The 22,780-nt window shown below is 40.4% G+C and overlaps 1 protein-coding gene across 1 annotated transcript in view; it reads right to left on the bottom strand.

Moving 5' to 3' along the window:
* Positions 1-20,544, bottom strand: part of SEMA3C (semaphorin 3C) — a 129,005-nt gene extending 108,461 nt beyond the window's left edge. The window contains exons 1-2 of the mRNA XM_072858577.1: positions 20,181-20,544; positions 16,913-17,053 (exon numbers count right to left, since the gene is read on the bottom strand). Of these exons, the coding sequence (XP_072714678.1) occupies positions 16,913-17,015 (103 nt within the window). The 5' untranslated portion in view covers positions 17,016-17,053; positions 20,181-20,544. The remainder of the gene's footprint in view (positions 1-16,912; positions 17,054-20,180) is intronic.
* Between the last annotated feature and the right edge of the window lie 2,236 nt (positions 20,545-22,780).

The raw sequence follows: 22,780 nt of genomic DNA, 5'->3' as shown, positions 1-22,780 counted from the left end.
GACAGCACAATTACAGAGAAGGTCTGTTTCTTTAACCTTTGTCTGAACTTGTAAATTACTGATTTCTTCTTGTGGTAGTTGCCTGACATGCCTCATTTCAGTTGCTGCCAGTTGTCATAAGATGGCAAAGTACACAAAAATCTTTCATTCTGCTTCCACCAGACAAACCTCAACAAAAAGCTTGGGTACAGTCGTGTGGGGTAGTGGCTAAAGAGAAAAGAAGGAAAAACGAAACCTGCAAACCAACTCTGTCTCTATAAATAATACAAAGTGGCAATTACTGGCATGGGCAGTGAAGAAGGGACAGCAGCAAACGTGTACCCTTTTCATCATGGCCAAGGGAGCAGCCAGGCCTGTCCCGAGATGTGTTAAGTGCCACCCTGTTAATGCATCCCAACTTCCACGGGCTTTGAAACCCCTGAACTGGATAAACGCTTCACGCTGAAGTTGGGAAGTAAGAAAAAATTGTAAAAGAATGTAAAAACAGAGAAACTCATTCTAATCTTTTTTGTTTTCATTCTAACTTTCATTAGGAAGTTGAATACTCTCTTACAGTGAAAAAAAATCATTTAACACTGTCATGTATCACTGTATTCATAACTACACACCTTTTTTTAGGGTGGAGAGTGATTAAATGTAGATTTCCAATTGAAATACTGAACCCATTGGAAAATATGATCATGATCCAAAGCTCAGGAACATCACTGGACTTCAGAAGGATTTATGTTTTGTTCTGTATTTTTCTTCTCCAGAAAATGAAATGTCTTTTTAGTTGTTGTTTCCTTTTGTTTTGCCAAAACCAAATGGAAACATGTAAGGCAGAGAAAGACTGCTGCAGTACAAGCTATATGCTGTGGATAAACCTCTGCGGATCATTTTAAAATTAAAATACATCTGCTCGAAGTGTATGGAGACACAGACATGAATATAGTTTTGGGTTTTTTTAATTTTGTACCATAACTTTTGTAACACAAAGTTCTGTAACACAATCTTACTTTAATTTGTGTGTAACATCCGTAAAATTGAACTTGGAATGAAAGCTGGAAGAAACAGCCTTTCCACATCCTTTTTCTCCTTAAGACTTTCCTTTGTTTTTGACATTTTGGCTTGCTTCTTTCTGAGGTCCCATTCTATCTAGACTGCCCTGGTTATGCTGGAGCAGCAGTTTGCAGTTGTTGCAACCCCGACTTAACAGTAAAGAAAAAAAAATCATAATAAAAAATCTTGCAAGGCTTATTCTTGCATTCTGGGTCACCGTTGCATGCTGCTATCTAGCCAAAACCACACCGAGAGACTATGCCCTCTTCCCTGTGCTAAATACTAGCGTAGAATTCCTGTTGGGTGGGATATGTACATGGAAGCAAAAAGTCTTAATCCTATAACACCATTTACATTAATTATGGTCTACAAGCAGAGCAGCACTAAATCTGTTACTCCCTTTACCTTGCTTTCAGCCTCTTTTTTCATGTGCAGGAGGAGACAAGGCAGAGAAGGTGCGGCAGCTGGGCAAACAGAGGCGGCATATTTTGCTATGAACTGTGACCCCCAAATCCTAAGCAATATTTGTGGAAAAGAACAATTGCTTTATCCAAAAACAATCTTGTTGGTATTTTCTATCAATAAAGAAATCATCAAAGGATTTTTTTCCTAACTTAATTTAGAAAGAAAATACTTTTATTTGTTCTTCAAAAAAAATATTTTCATCTCGAGTCTTTTTTATCATTGGCATTTATTATAGTAGATAACAGCTGCTGAGAGCCTTCAATCACAGAGCTTTTGAAGGCTGATGGAAGCATCAAGCTAATATTTTCAATGGCTCTGGGGTCTGAACCCATATCCTCAGGATTAAGGCAGATCAAATGAAAATGAATACCTCTTTACAGACAAAATCCACCTATCCTTTACCACACAGAGAATGAATTTGTCTGCACAAAGTAGAGTTTAAAGCAGTGAATTGAGATATTTTCTAATTTATTATTCATATAGAAGCTGTGTTGCTCCTGTTTTGGTATTACCAAAATGACACAATGCTTTGGCTTCCCCAGTGACAAGAATTAATGACCAAAATGTAATTTAATAGGGAACTGGTAATGGATACACAGGCTTTTCCTTTTAAACTGCTTATATGAATTGAGTTATGGGCAGGAATCAAAAGGTATACTCAGAAAGTTATAGAGAAACTTCTCTAAAAACGGCTAGCAGGTGAGTTCCTCATGATATCATGATATCCAGCCTCAAGAAATACTCAGCGACTGCCATGGGACACAACACTCACATTTGTTCACACTCTCCAGAAAAAAAACTCAATAGTTGACTCTAACCCCACTGGAGCAAACGAAATCCTCCTTTTTCTTCCACAGCTAGACACCGAAACAACTTAATAGTCATTAAGTACATACACAGACAGATATATGGTCCTGATCCTGATCTTACTCACTTTTAAAGTGGCTGAATGATGAATTATTGTAATACAAACAGAGTCAGACTCTGTTCATATTATATGTGGAGATGAGCCTGGAGAGGGGTGAAAAGATGGTGAGCGGTTACTGAAGTGAGAAGCTCACCATTAGAATGGAAGAATCACTTTCCAAGACTAAAAATAAGCCAAAGAACAAATAAGGTTTCTGGAGCACATGGCATACACAGAGAGATGAGAGAACTGGGTTTATTCAGTTTTAAGAAGCAAAGGAAAAGGGGAAATCTTATTGCTGTGTACAATGACCTACTGGGAGGCTACTGGAACATTGACATTAAAGGGTGGGGTTTCCACCCTTGGAGTTATTCAAGACTGAAGTGGACATGTCTCAGAGCAACTTGACCTAATCCAACCTGCTTTGAGCGGGATGTTGGCTGGAGGTCCCTTCCAACCCACATGATTCTGTGATTCTATGGAAGACAGGAAAAATATAGTATTTTTGGTAAGTAATGTCAGTAAGAGACCATTACAGCCTTCCAGAGAGGTTAAAGAAAGTTTCCCTAAGTCTGTACAGCCTAACAATCAAAACACTTTTAATGTCTTTTTCAAATATTCAAACTAATACAGTATCGATCACATGATGGAAAAGAATAAGCTCAGAAGCACGTATCATGTTACTAGGTTTTTGTATGCTGGTTGTGTATGCATGTATGTGTGCGTGTATGTGCATTTATCATTAAAGAACAGAATGCAAGCTTGCAAACTCAGCCACTGAAAAGAAAGAAAATACCATAGCTTGGGCAAATTTAGGATGATATGCGTATGAAACAGGTAGTTTAGAATTTTCTACTCTGGACTTCGCCATTTTAATACAATTTTTGCAAACTTTTTTTGCTGTACATCTGCCATACATCAGATAACATAAAACTTGCCCAGAAGTAGACACATACACCTCCACAAACACGGTATGTACTGTAGAAGTCTGCTTTATCTGTTCTATGTAACATTACACACATGTACAGATACAAGCTTTGAAAATAAACTAGAACCAGATGTCACCGTAGATAAAGATCCAATATCTGTTCTGAGACCAAATGTATACTGTGAAGTATGGTCAGAAATGTCACTTATTTAATTTAATGTTAATTTTAATTTGGTATTAAAGGATTTAAATAGATTTTCAAAAAAGAAATACATTCTGCACCTGTAAATTTAGTTACATTCTGCACACTCCATCATAATGTGTAGTGACTTACTCATCATATTATGAATGAACTCAGTTTAACAACAAGAAGGCAATCTATTTTTCTTAAACAAGAGAAAAAAGGAGATTATGTATAGAAAATACAGGTAGAATCATCTGACATTGCTTTCATATAATTTCATGTAATGCTGGGTATCTAGGATTTCTGCCATTCCTTAGAAGAGGAATTTTTATATTTTACTGTGCAGCTACAGACAGATCACATTTTTCCCTTCCACACCAGGGAAACCTATTGTATTAAACTGTAAGAGAACAATTTACACAACATGCAAGTTTTTAAGCTTGGAAACCCACACTTTAGGCACCATAATTTGCAGTAGGCATCTAAATAAAAATTCCTCATGTTGAATGTTTATACCTTCAATTGTGAACACAGGCTGCCAGATCATTTGGGTCAGATTTCTGACCTTCTTGAGAAAAGCTAACTTTCTTCTTCAGAACTGCTGTAGTAGATAAGCTGTGCTGGAAACACTGCCAAAATAGATACCGTCATCTTAATACTCACACCTGCTGATCACCAATAAAATCACAGAACCACAAAGCACCCAGGTTGGAAAGGACATCTGAAGGTTATGTGGGCTAAAATCCTGCTCAAAACAGGACTAGCTACTGAAATGAGATGGGTTTGCACAGGACCTCGTCTAGCTGAGTTTCGAATACCTGGAGCGATAGACAGTCCATTGCCTCCCTGTACAACCTGTTTCAATGTCTCACTATGCTCATGGTGTGGGGGAAAAAAAAAAGTCCTACCATCTAAACAGAATTTCTTTTGCTAAAACTTGAGACTTTTGCCTTTTGTCCTGTCACTGTGCACTTCTGAGAAGAGTCTGGCTCTGTCCTCTGTATAGTCTCCCCATCAGAGAGTTGAAGACAGCCATGAGATGCCCCTTAGCTTTCTCTTCTCCAGGCTGAAGAAACTCAGCTGTCCCATCCCCTCCTTGCCCACCATGTGCTCCAGCACCCATAACAGCTTAGCGGCCCCTCACTGGGCTTCTTCCATTTTGCCAGCACCTCTTATGCTGGGAGGGCCCAAAACTGGACACAGCAATCTCTTTCCCTGGATCTCTCCTCTCCACAAATCAAAACAAATAAATCGGCATGATTGCAGAAAACTTTAACATATAAATGACACAGTAGGCCAGAACCACACTCAATTCCTGTGTAGAAAATTAATATTTTGTCTCCTAACTGCGCCTAAAGAGAATACACACGTGTACTTTCTTCAACGTGAGAAGATCTGGTATCAGATCTGAAGTCAGCTTCAAAGGAGCTGGAGATTACCTCTAGAGCAGACGTTATGGCTGAATGTTCTCATACAACGTGAGCTGGGGTGGAGCAACTCCGTCCCAGCTCCTTGTGCCTGTGAGCAATCTCCACAAGACCCTTCCACCTCCTGGCAACTGCTACATCACCCCCTCACTCTCCACAGAGAAAGAGTTGCTTTCTTGAAAGGGCCTTTTAGAGAAAAGATGTCCCACAATCTGCTATTTCTCTCTCACACATTTCCACATAGGACTCATACCTATCAACCAAGAATTAGACCCACTTTGAACAAAACTCATTTCCAGCTGCTCAGCAAACAGGTTGGGGCTATCACAGACACAGAGCAGGAAAAATAAGCAGAGGGAACAGTAAACAGTGAGTGGCAACCTTGTTTATTCAGAGCGCTGTGGTTTATTGATGTTACACACAATCTCAAGTTTAGTTGATCTTAGATGCAGATGTTTTCCCTCACATCCAACCTGATCTGAAAGGCAGTTTTCTCCAGCTGGCTAGGGAAGCTTTCAACAGCCATAAGCAAGCCATAAAACCCCCCCAATGCCATTGTCCCCTTGTGTAGAAAGAGAGTAACATTAAAGCAAAGGTCCTTCACAGCCACTGTGCAGAATGAAAAGAAAAAACTCAGCTGCTTGCCTGTTGGACAAGTCCAGGCAGACTTCTTTCACCTCTTTAAGTACAAGGTAAGAGAGGAACTGAGTCTACAAGGAGAAGGACAGGCTGTCTCATAACCAGCATTCAATGCCTGAGTCCAATACCAATACTAATACCAATATCAGTACCAAATACCAATAAAAACGCACTCAATAGAAGCACAAATATAATAATAATAATAATGGAGAGGGAGCTCATCACTGTATGGCTGTGCTGGATGTATCTGAAGGGCTCTTACGAGGGAAAGTTCTTTGGCAATGACATCCTGAGAATCTGGAATGAAATGTATCTTTTTCTGAAATAGCAAATGGAAATTAAGTCATCATTTGTGGCAGATTCCTGTATCTGCAAACAAATCCAACTGAAGAAAGGTTGTTTTTAAAAAACCAAAAATATTTAATTCTATTAGATCACAGCCCCCCAACACATCTATGTAAATTACCACAGTAGGTACGAAACCTGCCCTAGTATTGATTCAGCTGGCACGACCTTGCTCTATAAAACCCTCTTCAGAGCTCCTGCATCAGGGTGGTCTGCTCTCCCCAGCTGCGGAGGAGATGCTGAATTCCTGTGCTTGCCCCTCTCCCCCATGCCTGCTATTATTGAAGCAGATACAGCAGCAGCTTTAACCAGTCGATTCGCATATATACATGCAAATGCAGCAAGACTCATGTTCTTTCTCTTCTGTAAGTGCCATGCTAGTGCTTCATGAACTCACTGCTCACCTTCAGGATGCTGGGGAGGGAGGAAGAATTAATCAGCTAAGGAAGCACATACTGTGCAAGCAAAGATTCTCCCGTGTCTTGAAGGAAAAGACAGACCAGATAAAAGCCTGTTGTTTGTTGGACCTGGCTAGTGGGCCAAACCATGCTGGCCAAGTTTGTAAGTCTCCTCCTTGCTTCACTTTCTGAACACTGTTAGTGCAGATATTAGTATACCTGAGCACATCTGAAAGTTTCAAATTATTTTTGCAATCTTATGCAGTTTTGCCACTTTAGGAACAGACTTTTTCAGCTGCCTTTGTGAACTTAAAAACATGTTTACCTGAGATCAGGAAATAGTAGAGAGGGAGTCTGAAGAAACATCCAATGAAATAAAAATCACAGACATTTGATTCTTCTCCTACTCTACTTTTGAATATTATATTTGAAAAAGTCTTACGTTTGCAAGTATCTGTAAGAAAAACAAGGTTTCTACTGGAGAAATGAATGGCTGACACCCTTCTCATTTCAAAGGGACTTATCAAAGCTATAAAGATAAGTCATTAAATCAGAGGTAATAGCTTTACAGGCATATTCATTTTCATATTTTATAGCCATGTATGCACAGCTTTATTTCCCTAACGCAAACCACAATAAAACACCTCATGAGGGCTTTAGACTCTTTTGTCTTTGCTGTAGGTTTGTCTGCTTTAGGAAAAAAAAAATAAAATGATGGTGCATTATTTTCAACAGTGGCAGGAAGTGGGTTTTTAGCCGAATCGGCTTAAAAAATTCCAGCTGTGTTCACGTTGAAGCCATCGAAAAGTCTAAGCCTGGGATCAGCTCTCCATGCCAACTAAATCCTTTTCAGGCCTCAAAAAGTAAATTTTTGAAAAAATGCCAAGCCTCTTCTTGAAAATAACATCTTAATTGGTTGATATTGAAAAACCAGAAAGTGTCATTCTGAAGATGCAAGTGCTCACATTTTTGTATACTAATTTGATATCGTGCCTTGTAAGAGCACTCAACATATTAACACAGAGACTATCTCAGAAAACTGCAATGACAGGCATGCAGGCTGGTTATTTCAGACAAGAAGCAATTTCTAAGAACTGTAGAAACTAAATGTGTTACGAACTATCCTGTGCCGTTAAAATGCACCAGAAAGGCCAAACAAGTGTGTGACAGTGTTTGCCCCAAGGAAAACACCATGTTTCGTTCCCCGGCTGGCTGGGGCCCAGTAGAGGATAAGGAAACTCCACTCTTGCTGTCTTCTGAGAAACAGTAGCTGTTTTCAAGGTGTTTCTGTATCAGTTTTAGGTTCACACCTAGTAAAATGTTTGGGATCAAAAAGCAGAAAACACAGGTGTACATATTGATGTATGTAGGATACAGTGTTTTAAACACACATGCCTTTTTGCATTAAAAATAAATTACTGCAGGATTATGAATACAACTATCCTACTATCTTTCCCTCTTTGTTTCCTGTTACACTATTAATTTTTGTGTGCATATATACCATGATATTTATCTTTACCTTCTGCTCTTCAAACCTTTGCATTCTTGGTCTGTTACATGAGAAGGAAAGAAAACGAACCTCGTCATTCCCAGCCATTGAACTGAATGAGCTATCGGATAGTTGCCTCACATATTTCCCTTATCCCTGTAAATCTAACTCTGCGGCTCCTTTAAGCTGGGAGACTGAGAGATATAGCCTGATTTATACAGATGTTAAAAGAAGCCAAATATTTGCTCAATTTAATTGATTCTGAGCTGACAGAAATTGATTTATTCTGCATAACTCAAAGCTTTTAAAAGCAAATGTATTTTTCATTAAGAATGGTAAAAGGAAATGGCATTAAGCAAAAGAAAAAAAATATAAGAAACAACAACAAATGATCAGAAAAACAGGTGACTGAGAAAGCCTATTACTCTTGGGGACGGATTTACAAGACCTTGTGTTTTTCAGTTGCATTTGCAAAGCAATATAGGAACTATGAAAGTGCAAAGGAAGTACTAAAAGGAGACAATAGTTGAAAGTGAATTTTAATATGCCACACATTTACTGTGTAACTCTAAAGCAAAGTCCTTTTTCTTCATTTCAGAATGGCAGTCTGACCCTCTTAATGGCTGAAAGTGATGCCTTTAATTAAAGAATTTGGCTTCAGCTTAATTTTTGTTGGGTTGGGTTTTTTTGTTTGGTTTTTTTTGTTTGGTTGGTTGGTTTTTTAAATAAAATTAACTGCCAAGACACATTTTTTTTCCATTAAGCAATTTGGCAATCCAGGGTGATTGTGATGTCTCCTCATCCACATTCTAGAAGATAATTTTGGTGAGGCAATAATTTATCCCAGAGCAGTGAGTAAGATTAAGCAGAACAGTTCAAAAGTCTGGGTATTCATTCCAAACTATTTTTAAATGTTGCCTTTCACAAAATCATATTTGCATTTGAAATTTGTACTAGAAGTAAAAACTTCTCATAAAAATAGGGTGTGTTTTATATGAAGTATTTACTTACAGCCCCCAAATAAAAACAAAAACAAAACAAAACCAAACCATTCTTCCTTCCCCAGGATTACCGATGTAATTAAAAATGTCATATCACACTCCTGAGATGGTGGCCAAATAAAGAATTGGCCAAATTAAGAGCTCAGCCCTGAAAGGTGCCTATAGACCAAGCTCTAAGCTCGTGATGATTTGAGGGCATTCACACACCAGGTCTGAAATTCACTTTCTCTCCCTAACAACACACAGAGTTCTTAATAGATACGGCATTTCTTGGCACTCCCTGATTGAACCTACTGGAGTTGTGTACTGGTGAAATGCTGTTCCAGAGCTTTTTCTATCATGATGGTTTGATGGGCCGTTCCAGAAAACAAAGTTTTTTTCAGATAATGATGAAATACCATGGACTACAGTGTCTTGTAGATAAGACATAAGATGGTAGCAGGACATTTCTTCAAAATGTCTCCTGTTTGTATCACTGTCTTGGAATATAAAATAATTATTTTAAGATCATTAGTCAAAAATATTTATATTCTGAAAATAATCTAGGTATAATCTGGGGTATTAATTGTGGTAATCGAGGAGTCTTTGTAGCACTCACTTGCATAACTGATTTGCTGGGTGAGAGTACCAGTTGGGAATATCCCAAATACTAGCTGCTGTACAAAGGGACAGGAAACATAATCTCCATCAACCTTATCCACACAATAAGCAAGAGACTTTTCCTCAAGGAAGGATAGTTAGCCTTATATTCACAAGGATAAGAAGAAAAACTAAATTCTCTAAAGGACATGATGGCCCCAGCTCCAGAGTGGTTTCATGGGAGAGGCAAAGCTATCACTCCTTATCTTCCTTCTGCTGTGATACCAGAGTCTCAGCTTCAGCAAACCAGTAAGCAGGATTTCTGCTTCCAGGAAGAAGCCTTACCAATGGTAGATGAAATAATGATGCAAATGCAATTGTACCAAGTTTGCATTGAATAAGGATGGAGGTATGAAGGGAAGGGAGGAAGCTCGGACGGTGTAAACCCTCCTTTAATCACCATTGTTCACTTCATTACTGGAAACACGCACTTATCTTGATTTGCACACTTCACAGTAAGACAGAAGATCCAACATCACACTGATTCATGCAGGTAATGGAATATTTTTTACTCATCAGTTGCATCCCTGAGACCCCAACTCTGTAATCAGATAAACAGGGGAAAACACACAGCCTTCTTTTAACCTGGTGTCTGCTGCAGCCATTGCCATCTGAATGTAAGATGAGATGAGAAGGCAGACTGTGAATCAGCAAACTGTGCCCCTATGACAAAGGCCTTTCCCTGAGAAAGAGTGCCTAGTCTTTTTATTAAGGAGTGTTATTGAGAACACTGAAAAGTCAGCACCAAAAAGAACAAAATATACATGTTGAGGAAACGGCCAGTTCAAATGACAGGATAAGGTCTTGGTCTATGTATTTATTCACGGCAGGATCTCAGCCAATGCACTTCAATAAAATGAGTAATTATTGTGAGTCACGTCACTAATTACATCTGATACACAAAAAGGCTTGTACAGCACCACATATCAAAGCTCACTGTGAACTCATCCAGTATGGAAATGGCTCACAGAGGAGCTCTTGTTATTGGTACTCGAACAGTCCTGAAAAAGATAGGGTACTGGAAATGTCTATGACATCTTCCTCTCATCACATTTTTTTAAACATAAAAGAAGATGTGTTGTACAATAATGGCAATATAACTGCCTATGTAGGGACTTCAGCATTTGCCTTGGACGGGCAGCACAAGGGAGAATTGTAATGAGAGAGCAGTGGAATTGACCAAGATAAGCTGCTTTCTTCTGTGACAAGTAGAGAGAGCTAAGATGTGTCGAATCTGTCAAAATGTTCTGAGATAAAGTTTGATTTTTCCATACCAAAATAAAATAAAATAAAAAAAAGAGATGGTTCAGATACAGGTCAAATTGACTGAGTTGGGGAACAGAAAGAGATTAAAGGAAGTAAGTCATCTCTCACATAACAGATCTACTTTTTATCATGCAAGAAACACTCAAGTCTTCTCAAACTTTGTAAAATTTGGATGAGTTCTTCATCCAAAAGTAGGATTAAATTTATAAGCCTTTCTCCTAAATTTGGGGCCTGATAATCATCTACCTTGAAGACCATGTACTTATTTGTGCTTTCCTATGAGGGTACCTCTTATAGTAACTTCAGAGAAAAAAGAACTGGACCAAACAATGCCTGTGACTTCAGCTTTATTGCATGATCATTTTCAGAACTGAAGTCACAGCACAATCTAACTTTAAATACAGAAAAAATACATGAAATTGTCTTCTCCCGTACACTCATGTCAACAATAATGACAGCGAAGCCAAGTCAGTGACACTGCTGAACAAGAGTGAATGTGGAAGTAAGCAGATTCAATGTCATTTGGCATGTGGGACCCCTAGCCATGGAACTCTAGAAATAACATTGAGCTTTGTACATAATGCTTCCTTTAATATCTGTTTGAAATTTTTCTTTTTTCATTTAACTCACAGTCTATTCAAGTAATTCAATTTCTATGCAAGTTAAGATTTCACACACAGAGAATCACAGAATCGTATAGGTTGGAAAAGACCTTTAAGATCATCGAGTCCAACCGTAAACCTAACACTACCAAGACCACCACTACACCATGTCCCTAAGCACCTCATCCAAACATCTTTTAAATACCTCCAGGGATGGTGACTCAACCACTTCCCTGGGCAGCCTCTTCCAATGCTTGATAACCCTTTCCGTGAAGTAAAATTTCCTAATATCCAGTCTAAACCTCCCCTGGTGCAACTTGAGCCCATTTCCTCTTGTCCTATCACTTGTTACCTGGGAGAAGAGACCGACCCCCACCTCTCTACAACCTCCTTTCAGGTAGTTGTAGAGAGTGATACAGAGAAAAAAAAAGGCAAAGCAAGAAAAAAATTCCATATACAGAGAAGATAAAGTCTAAAAGTGACCCCCAAAGGCTTCAATTTGTAAATTAGATATCTGTCCTTAAGAACAACCAAAGTTGTCAATTCAACCAAACGTAAAAATAACTTCACTAGTAAAGATAAGAAAGAATTTTATTTTTAGTTGGCAGTATTCAAAAGTGAGTTAAGTTTTTAGATCTCCAGTGTGAGACAATTGAAGGGAAAGAATTTTCACATGGTTAATGTTCAATAAATTAGTACTATTTAAGATCCATGAAGCTGTGAAAGCCACAAATCAATTACTTTTGAGAAAATCTGACCCACAATTTGCTGAAAATTATGCAACTATATAAACACTCAAGAGATTTCTGTATGAGTTCTGCATATAAACAAAAATAAAACCATGGTTCTGTTTTTTCTCTCTCTTTTTCTTTTCTCTTTTTTTCCCCTTTACTTTTTTATTTTTTTTAAAGGCTTTACCTCTACTTCATTTTGCAAGTAGCTTTCATTCCATGGACACCACCAACGAGCCAATCAACTGTTTGAGCATAAACCGTTGCCTACTAGACTGTCATCAGCACAAAATCCCCCAAATAATAAATGAACTTTTTATTAACTGTGGTAACATTAACATTACAATGAGGGATTGTTTAAAAACAAGTTGTACTGCTGTTGCTCAAGAGCTCAAAGAAAATGGTTCTCAGTTCCTTTATTTTTCCTTGAGGGTAACCACAGGGGTTGCATTAAATCTTTTAAAATATGTTGACAGTTGAATAAGTGCTGCTGTTGCTCTGGTGACATTTTATGCTTTTTAATTGTCATTAATGAAGCTGACTGATACTTTCTTAAAAGTGCTTTACGTGTTCTAGTAATTTTATGACAAAAAGAGGAACAAAACTGTCTGCAAATTAGCCTTGATCCACTTGTCATACGGAATTTTCACTGGAGATAATGGGAGAATCTGTATGGGAAATATCTGCTTGACCAGACATTTTAGGTAGGAATGCATGAAATGTTCCCAGTAAATTGTGAAATTATCACTTGGTTGTGCATCTCCATATAAATTCAAAGCTCAAACAAGATTTGTTTGAGTGTATTTTCAAAAATAAGTACTGGAACTGCTTTGACTGATTCAGAATCTCATGTTAAAATGGTATGGCCCAACATTTTAGGGTTGCAATAAAACCCAAAATGTAAATGCGAGCTGAAGTGAAATGAAAGTCTGACACTACCCTGGCGTCTAGTAACTCCTTTCTTATTTTGATAATACTCCCACTGGATTTGAGAAAGGTTTTGCCCCTGTAGAGGCTGAAGGATACAGCTCCCAATTATCTGTTCAGGAACGTGCAGTAACAAGGAGGAATGCATGCAGCCTGAGAAACAGCAGGCACTATACTTGATAGTTCATAAACAGATAAGGTAACTCTTTTGCTATGGGGAAAAAATAAACTGTGGTGCTTTAAATTATGATGGGTGATTTAAGTAGATTAAGGAAGATCTGTTCTGGGGACAAGGAGCCAGAAGAGGTAGGAGGAGGGGGGATGGTACCCTAATAGTGTAGGGAGACGTGTCGAGCCCTTTGCTTCCCCCATCCCAGGTTCCCTTGCTCTCACATGCTTACGGTAGCACAGCAGAGGATTCCCCAACACTACTGCAGCTGCTGCACCACAGCCTTCACATCTTTGCAATTTCAGAATCAGAAAAAGCTGGAGCCACCTTTCTTTCTTCATCTGCAGCAGCTCTTCAAGGGCAGATGTTGTACAAATACTGATGGTCCGAGCCACCACAGCTGAACAGGACAATTAGGTTATGACAAACCATCCCAAGCAAACTGAGAACCCCTTCGCCTGATTCTCCGTAGACCTAGTGCCATGTATAACCACGTATACCTGTGCAAAGCGTGCAGTTCAGCTCCAGCCTGTCCTTTCCTTTCAACTGAGTAAATGGCTATACAAGGTGTAAAGCAATAGAAATTGGGCCTCGGGGTTCTGTACGGCACTGAGATTTTCAAGCCACTCAGGGTGCAGACAGCAGTAAGTTCCACACTCACGTCAGGCGCATATTTAACAATCTCAGCTAAGTCATGAACTACATTTTAATTAGACAAGGGGCCAGGCTTTTGATTTCAAAAATAGAAATTAGGGTTGCAGTCCTTCATCCATTGAAGTTAATTGCAAAATCCCTATTATCAGGCTCTTGAGGTATTACCCAGGCTTACTTTTTAATTACATTTGATTCTTAATGAAGTAGATGGCAAAGAGAAAAGCAGCCCATGATTCAAACGATTCGCATTTTTATCTTTCCTGATGAACAACAGAATAGGTCAAGATACTTGCTGAATTTTCCCATGAGAAATGCTGTGATGTGAATAAGCTCAATTGACTTGATCCTGAAGGAGCAGGTTAACTTTGAAAAGCATCACTCATTTTCTCCTCCTGTATACATTCTACTCCCAAAACTTATGCAATGTAATTATAGACACCAAGCCAAATCCAATTGAGAACTTGAAAAATATCATGTAAGTATCCTAAGCTTGAATGACTTGTCTTTATTGTCTAATGTCATTTAAAACATAAGGAGTCCTAATTATAGTTTTATTTTCAAATGATGCACTTCAAAAGAGTGACAATTCTCCATAAAAACTGACAACTTCTCAGGGCATGGAGACAGCCAATAACTTAGTATTTCTACATGATTTAAAACCAATAAGCTATGAAGCAACTTATGCAGAAAGAGTATGTTGTGCAAGACAAAGACTTGGCAAGAGAACAATCCAAAGTTTCACCTTTTTCTCTTATATCAGTACCCATGTAAATAAATGAAGATTTATAGAAGAGACATTCATACTACAGGTGGGGCTATTACTTTGTTATACACAACAACCTGCAAACTCTTTTCACATAATGAAAGTTGTTTCCTACCATCTGGAAATCGGGCTTAAAAATAAAATTACTGTTTTTATATTCTATGAAAACCTCAGCCCTTGATTTCAGACATTACTTGTCATATTCTAAAATGCATAATTATGACTTTGAAAGATCCATTTTAAAAAATCAAGGACTTTAAAATGCAATTTTTTTTGTTAAAGGTTGAATGTTGAGATAAGTATTAGAGAAGGTAAAATGTCCATTTTAAGAGAATCAGATAGTATTGCAAGGCTCTGGTGCCACTTACTTTCCTGTAACTTTCACTGAGGCTAGACACTCTGTTTTACCCATTCAAAGCATCACTTTAAAAATCAAGGAGAGGACACAAGACATGCAACTACTGTAGATGACATTGCAGAAGCGAGCTGTAATCGAGGCAGCCCAGCAGGGTTACAGTCAGGAACCGGAGAGCTGAGGCTGTGGCTCCAGGGCTGGCGCAGGGTGCCAGAGCTCTTGGGGCCCAAGAACCTCACCAGATGAAGGGGTCACTATGACATAAAGCTGTCATAACCCCTTTTAAAGGAAGGAGGGACAACCTCCTTTCAGAGAAGGACAGAGAAACTAAGGTTTCAATTCACCCAGCCATTATTTTTTCTAAATCCCTAGGTTTGGGGGTTTTTGCCCTACGGGTGGTTCTGTGTTTCAGACTTGCCGGATACTCGTGATGAGCCAAGGAACAAAACACAAATCTCTTCAGTCCAGGTTAAAAACATTTGCCCCTCATTACGATTCTTCCCCATTCACAAGGCTGAATACTGCAAGACCTGAACACTTCCTACTTCATGCTCATACCAGAGATGAGGGGAAGCCCAGATTACTTTCAAGGCCACCACGGACATGATGTGGAAATCTGAATCAGCCTGTTTTGCGTAACCGTGACAAACCTGCAGGTGTAACAGGCAACCACAGACAAACTTGCTTCTGCGTTGAGTTGTGCTGAATCAGTACCATCTACATTAAGTCAGCGTTACTTAAGCAAGGAAAAGAAATTCCCACCCACTTCTTCATTTGGCAGTTCCCTCCTGGAATGCAATTTCTACTATTGCTTTTACTGGAACCATGCCAATTTACACCTATTAAGTGTTGCGCTCTTAAGTTTAGGACCCTCTACTCTACAATACACAATATCTTGTAATTGTTCAGTCTGCTGGTTGGTATTTGTGGAAGGTCTAACTTGGCAGGGGTCCTTCCACATGTCTCTCAGACTCAAGACTACATAGTTATGATCATTGCGGCAAATTGCAGTTTGAGATACTTACCAGCTACAATTATTTTTAAACTGATTCTTTAAAGACTTTAAAGACTGTGTGCTTTAAAGCACACAGAATATTCCCATGGCAGGACATCCCTGCACTGGTGAACCATACAGACCATCCTAAAGCAGGCAGTATCAGTGCAGGAAGTAGCAAGTCCTCATGCCTCAAAGACAATTGCAGAAAAGGCAGAGGGCTGAAGAAAACCAATGCCCCTATTATTTAGTGACAGACAATTTCTGTTCAAATTTAACAGAACTGGTAAGCCCAAAGAACACACATATTCTGAAGTAGTGGCTAAAATCAGCATTTAAGACAGGGATTAATACAGGAAGAATAACCTACCTTACTATTAAAGTAATACTGAGGTAATTGCAGTAATAAGGTACTGCTCATCACTTCAGAAGTAAATGCAGCTTTCTTTTGAAAATAATAATTTTGATTGCTTGTTTACAGTATGCAGGCATAAGAGATTGCTCTGTACATCCGACACATTGTACCAAGTGCGCAAGGAATGATATTTTGTCAAAGGACTCTGTGTCTTGCTAACTATCTTGGTAAACCTTCAGGCAGCCTGATTTTCAGAGTATAACATGTCCCAGTTGGGCACCGAATGAAAGCAACTCAAATCATTAATAACTTCCACTACATGCCATGTGTCTCACGTGCTATCATCTTTCCAAAACAAAGTTAAGGATAAGAAATAAAACCTTTAGTTGTTAGTAAGTCATAATAACTTTTAACATAAAGATAAGGTATTCTTAATTATGTACCTATAGCTATAGTAGCAATGAACTTCAGGTAAAAATCAAATTTAGGCTGACCGGTACCTCAGCAACACAAACCAAAAATAATCACTGTGGATGCAGATCAAAAAGCCAATTTCTACTCAGTTACTGAATTTAAGGGCAAGAAGAAAATGTTCAATCATAACATTTGCTTAAGAACGTTTATCTTTTTTCTTACCATTGAATGTTAAAAACACTCTTGCTTGAGGCTGGGAAGATCCTTTTACACTGCTAAAGTAAATAAATATCCCAATCAACACGTGCAGTGCAAGAAATGCCATCTCTTCAGATTTGCAACTTAATATCCAAGGGACAAAACCTGAAAGACAGAGATATCACATTACTGTGATAAACTGTTATAACAACAAAATCGTTATACAATTGTTATACAATTTTGTGGAACAAAAACAACATTACAGAAAGATCTGTGTTAGAAAGCTCTTCCAGCTGAAGCCATAATATATGATAACGTGAAGGAGGTACAGCACTTCTGTTTTTCCTTTGTAGATCCGAAAATGGTTTTCTCCAGCAGTCTTCTGTGCTGGCACAAAAGGAGCTCTCTGCCTGTTAGTATGAACCTACAGAGCCTGAGTTTTGGCAGACTACAGCATTAGATTCAGTTTATTTAAATAAGGACAATTCCACCTGCTGGAAAAATAATTATACTAAATGTCAAGGCAGAGCAAAGCAAGGACAGGAGATAAAGTTTCACGAATAAAAAGCTGGCTGATATTTTTAGACAGCTCTCCTTACTTTACATCATATTTGATCTCCCTCTCCTGTTTGGGGGGGGGGGGGCAGGTTTGGGTTGTTGTTTGTTTGTTTTATTTTCTTTTAACATTTCAAATCAAAGGTGCTTGGAAATGAGCTTTAAATTTTAGTAAGTTGAGTTCTCTAATAGCCCTCTAGATCTTCTTTTAATATGAAATCCTGATTATGTACATCACTAATTTCAAAACCATTGAAACCAAAAGTATTTCAACATGCTTGAAACTGTTGGTCAACATTCGCTTTTTGGGCTAGCCCCTTTTGGGATACTTACCTGCTCTCATAGACTTCTACAGAGCACTAAGAATACCCAGCGTTGGATAGTGCATTACACTTGATACTTCTTCTACTCTTCCAGCCCATCTGCTGAACCTACATTCATTTTATAGGGCTGAGCTGCTGAGAAGACTGAGTTCCTCAGAGAATCAGAAAACATCCCAAAACAAATCTGCATCTTTTCTTAGCTCAGGAAGGGCTGGAGCTCACTGGAATCTGTGGCACTTTCCTATCAATTCCAATAGGCTTCGGACCAGACCCATAAAACGCAGCAGACATTAGAAGCTGAATATTGCATATCTATAATGCTCCTAAACTGCATCTCTCCAAAAATTGTGAAGTCCAAATTTCATTTCACCTATAAAAACAACTTTGTTCTTCAGCTCAGCTGCAAAAGTGAGAATAAAACACACCCTCATTTTAGGCCCATTCTAATTCCCTGCTTATATATATCTTTTCTTTTTGGCATCAACAGCTCTTCTACTAGACGCCACTTATTGGTTAAAGAGGTGATATATTTGATTTTATGGTAACTGTAAGCACTTTGAAGGATACAACCCCTTCAGCTAGAAGACAGTATTAAAGGCTATACATTTATTTCATGAAGAGTTTTGTTGCCTGTGCAATCGTCTTACACTTCTTTACCTCAGCTCTGCTCTAGTACTACAGTCCCTCCAGTGGAAGCCCGTATTTCTACATGCTTGTTCATTCGGTCCCTCTGAGATTCACACCTGTCCTAAAAGAACCGGCTGTAACCACCACAGCATGGCAGGAACCAGCTGTCAGACAGGGATGACTTTAGGTCAACACCAATTTGGGCCAGATCCACACCACTGACTTAGCGGTAAAAGCCCCATATCTCATTACTACCTCTGTCATTCCCCATCCACTCACTGTAAATCGTTTTGGAAGGCTTCTGTCTGCATGAGAACTTCATACTAAGTTGGGGGTGGGATGGAGAGCATGCCAGGGAGCGCACAGCTCGGTAGCCCACACTCTAAACTCTCCTTCGTGATTTGCTCTGGAGTACTGAGAAATGCATGAAGATCAAGTAATGCTACAACTCTGCTAATTGACAAAAACACCAGTGTCAGAAATTTGCCAGCTACAGATCTGGTCTACAGGAGAAACATATCCATTCTGGCCCGGTTCCAAATTATCTCTAAGGGTCTGCTAACTAATAAAATGATAGTTGCAGAGTTTTCACCAAGAATAATTTCTAAACAGGCTGCAGAAACACTAGTATTAATGCTGCTTTGTAGGCTTTAAATTTAAAACCTTGTGACTAGCCCATGGGATATCCTTTAACTTACCCCTCTTCTAAGAGAGAAATGCCATTAAATCCTGATAAAATTTCTTTGCCAGGCCAAAACAAATAGCCAATCATACTGAACATGTGATTTAACAGATGCAATGGGATTAGTATTTTACAGTAGTAGCACTATGCTTTCCTTGCAATAGAGAGAAAAAGTCAAAGAGGAACAAGTGTGTAGCTTTCCCTCTTCCCTTAAATGACATGGTAGGAAATAATAATTAAAAAACCCTTTCAGCACTCTTTCCCTCCCACTCTCATGCCTCCTGCCAGTTCTAGTGCAATCAGTTACAGGAGTGAAACATTGCTACATTTCATTGCTCAAATTGCAGATCTTCACTGTTAACACAGAACTGACGGGCAAATACAAGATTCAAATTCTGAGCTGCATGGTTCCTACCCAGCTGTTAGACACATAAGTAACACATGAATATGGTGCCAAAAAGGTACCTCAGGGTGTCTGACATGCAAGTTACCTAATGGAAATAGGTTTAATTTCAGAGATTCACATACCTGGTAACTGAACACAAACTCATTGCAGGTTTGGATCTCAGTTTGGGCTTATATCCCAGTTCTGAATTTATCTCAGTAAGTCATGATACTATATTCAGCATGTCCTGTGCACATGATCTCTGCTGACAACCCACAGACCTAAAACCTTGCAAGTACTTTTAAAGAATCTTTTAGGACAGGCAAAAAGCAATGTCCAATTACATTTCTGCTCTTATACCCTATTCTAACTGTAAACAAACCGGCAAACCGCTACTAAAGTGAAGTGGTGAAGTTTTCCTGCCACGGAGGTCACTTTCAGCATGCTGTATTCCTTTCGGAAAGTATTATATAGCTTTGCTGTAAAGTGCTGTGCAGGTGTCATCCGCTACAGGCTGAGACCTACTCTTAAATCCTGTAAGGAAAATCATTCAGCAAAAGAAAGGAAAGAAAGAAAGGGGAAAAAAAAAAAAAGCCAAACACAGACTATGCTAAGCTGGAAAATATTGCTTTAACTCTCTGTGAACGGTAGGAAAATTCAACCATCAAACACATTTCACATCTATTACAGGAAAGAAAGAGAACTTTCAATTATGCTTACCCAGCTATTGGAGGAACCAGTAATACAGATTTCTAGCTGGTTTCTATCAGTTTATGGACTCCACTCCTGTTACCAGAACATTTTAATTCCAAACCTGGCTCATTGTGGGGGGGGGAATAAAAAAATAAAGAAAAGTCTCTCTTCCCGGTGGTTGCAAAGGTACTGCCGGCTCCTTTGTAAAATAATCCTTACAGCTGGACTCCTAAGGCACCAGGAGCGCTTCTCCCCAGCCCTCAATTAAGCACCTAGGAGTGAATGGAAAGTGGCCGGGCGGTGACGGTGACGGTGAAGGCTTTGGTTTCCAGTTACAGGCGCTGCCCTGCCCTCGCCGCCGCCGCGCTAGCGAGGCGAGGCACCGCGGCCTCCGGTGCATCATTAACTGAGCAAATAGGGGCTGGAGCTCATAAATAATGGCGAGGCCACACCCCGCCGAGCGCGGCGGCCGCCCGGCCCGGCCCGGCCCGGCCCGGCCCGCCCCGCCCCAGGCGGCGCGGGGCCGCCGGCTCCGCTCGGCAGCGCGGAGCAGCCGCGGGCGCGCCGGGCGCAGCCTGCCCGCGCGGCGCTTCCCTGCGCGGGGTAGGGGGGCACAATGCAATTACAGGCTTTTTAGGGGAACAGCCCCCCCGGCTTGGCCCCGAGGGGGGTGGGCGGCAGGTAGCCTCCGGCCCCCATCCGCGCAGCTTGCGCGCCCGCGGGGCTCGCTGGAGGAGGGAGGGAAACTGGCCAGGAAAGTTTCTGCCCCTCAGTGCGGGCCGTCCCGCGGCTCCCAGCGCGCCCCGACGGCAGCGCCGGGGCTGCCGGCCAAGCCCGGGGGGAGGCGGCGGTGCCGGGCGGGGAGCGGGGTCCCGGGGGAGCGGGGTCCCGGGGGAGGGCGGCCCCGGGGGAGGGCGGCCCCGCGGGGAGCCGGGCCCCGGGCTGCGAGCGGGCCCGGGCGGAGCCGAGCCCCGGGGAGCGGCCGCGGGTGGAAGGGTTCCGGGGAGCGGGGAGCTTTCGGGGGAGGCCGGTAGATGTCACTGTGAAGAGAGGGAAAGAGGCAGGGTTGTAGCGAGGAGGAAACCGGGTCACATCCAGCCCCGGTCAGAAGGAGTTCTTTTTTTCTCCCCCCCCCCCCCAATTATTTCCTCGATTTGAAACTTTAAAAGAAAACGAGCAAAGAAGAGTAAGAAAGGAGCGTTAGAGCAGTACTTAGAGTTGTAGTTCAGTCTCCTGATTGCTCCAGGAGCTTTCCCACAAGCTTTCAGAAGCTCTTTTGCTGTTTAGGAGAGTGGGAGCTGCATTTGCTCAAACTCATTTTTTTCCCCAAGATACTGAGCTATTAGTTGTTGCAGACATTCCGGTTTTGGTGAGGTTTGTGCTCTCATGGCAGTCAGATTGCTTTGAAAATTTTACCCACGATGTCCTGAAAATGTGAACTGCAGCATAGCTCCATTAAAGCCACTAGAATTTTCCAAGCAACAGTATTTGGGTTCTGGGTTAGGTTTTCCTAAGTTGTTTCCTATGTTCCAAGCATATTCTGTTCTAGTCTGGCCTGCTAGGTGCAAACTTCTTTTGAATCAAGAGTTTGACTTTTGCAGGGAGAGGTGGTCTCTGATCCCGCTGAGGTGGTGCAGGTTGCAGAGCAATACTTCGAAGGAGCACATCTTGTTATACTGGTGCAGCCATGTCCCACCAGCAGAAGTATGTTAACAAGTAAACAAGTACCCACAATGAATCAGTGCACACGCTCAAGTTACAATTTTGTTTCCAACTATTATACACACTGGCCATACTAACCAAAGCAGTCAGTAATACTAACGCATTATAGCCAGAGAGCAGGGAGTAGCCTGCATACAATGCCCTTACTAAACAAATTTTGTCTATACATGTGGATGTCTTTATGGCCTGTGTCTATAGGCTACTTTGTGTAAAAGCTCATCTGCATGAGTTAGGGTCATACATATTTCAAAGACAGTTTATCCCCCAGGCTTCAGTGCTAGTCTAGCAAAGTTAGTGCTTTCTTCAGGCAAGAAATTCCAGTATTATAAGTCATTTATAATCCCAGAGAACATGAAAGTATGGGATGCTCCTTCCTCTGAAATGAAACATCAGATTTGCAACTGATGCCAGAAAAGAAATGGGTCCAGAATTTTGAAAAGCTTGACCCACTTCAGGTCATATCTTGAGCATGAATTAGCTGATGCTGTCAGATGAACTAAACTCTCCAGATCATGAGTCCTTAAAAATATTTATGCTCTTCCAGTTCTCCTCCTTAACAGAAATAAACTATGCAGAAATGTGTGAACATTTGCTGTCCTATAGAGCCATCAGAGAGCTTGTTCTCTCAATGGGCAGGCAGTGTGGCTGTGAACATGATGCTGCTCATCCTTGAAATGTGGTGATGTTCAAACGCCTCAGACTGACAGCAGCGCCCTGGCAAAAGGAGAAGTCACTTGTCTGCTTTGGAAAATCCCTACAACTAAGTGCAATTAGAGATCACCACACCAAGCAACAGAAGTGAATCAGCTAATTCAGTATTCTCTCTCTTGCTGTGGTCTATGCAGGGTGATTCAGAGGAGAGTGCACAGAAAACCACAAAGCAAATATGAAATAACCTCTCTTTT

This window comes from Ciconia boyciana, chromosome 1, assembly GCF_034638445.1.
Source record: "Ciconia boyciana chromosome 1, ASM3463844v1, whole genome shotgun sequence".
Taxonomy (NCBI): Eukaryota; Metazoa; Chordata; class Aves; order Ciconiiformes; family Ciconiidae; genus Ciconia; species Ciconia boyciana.
This window is presented reverse-complemented; position numbering and strand designations above follow the sequence as displayed.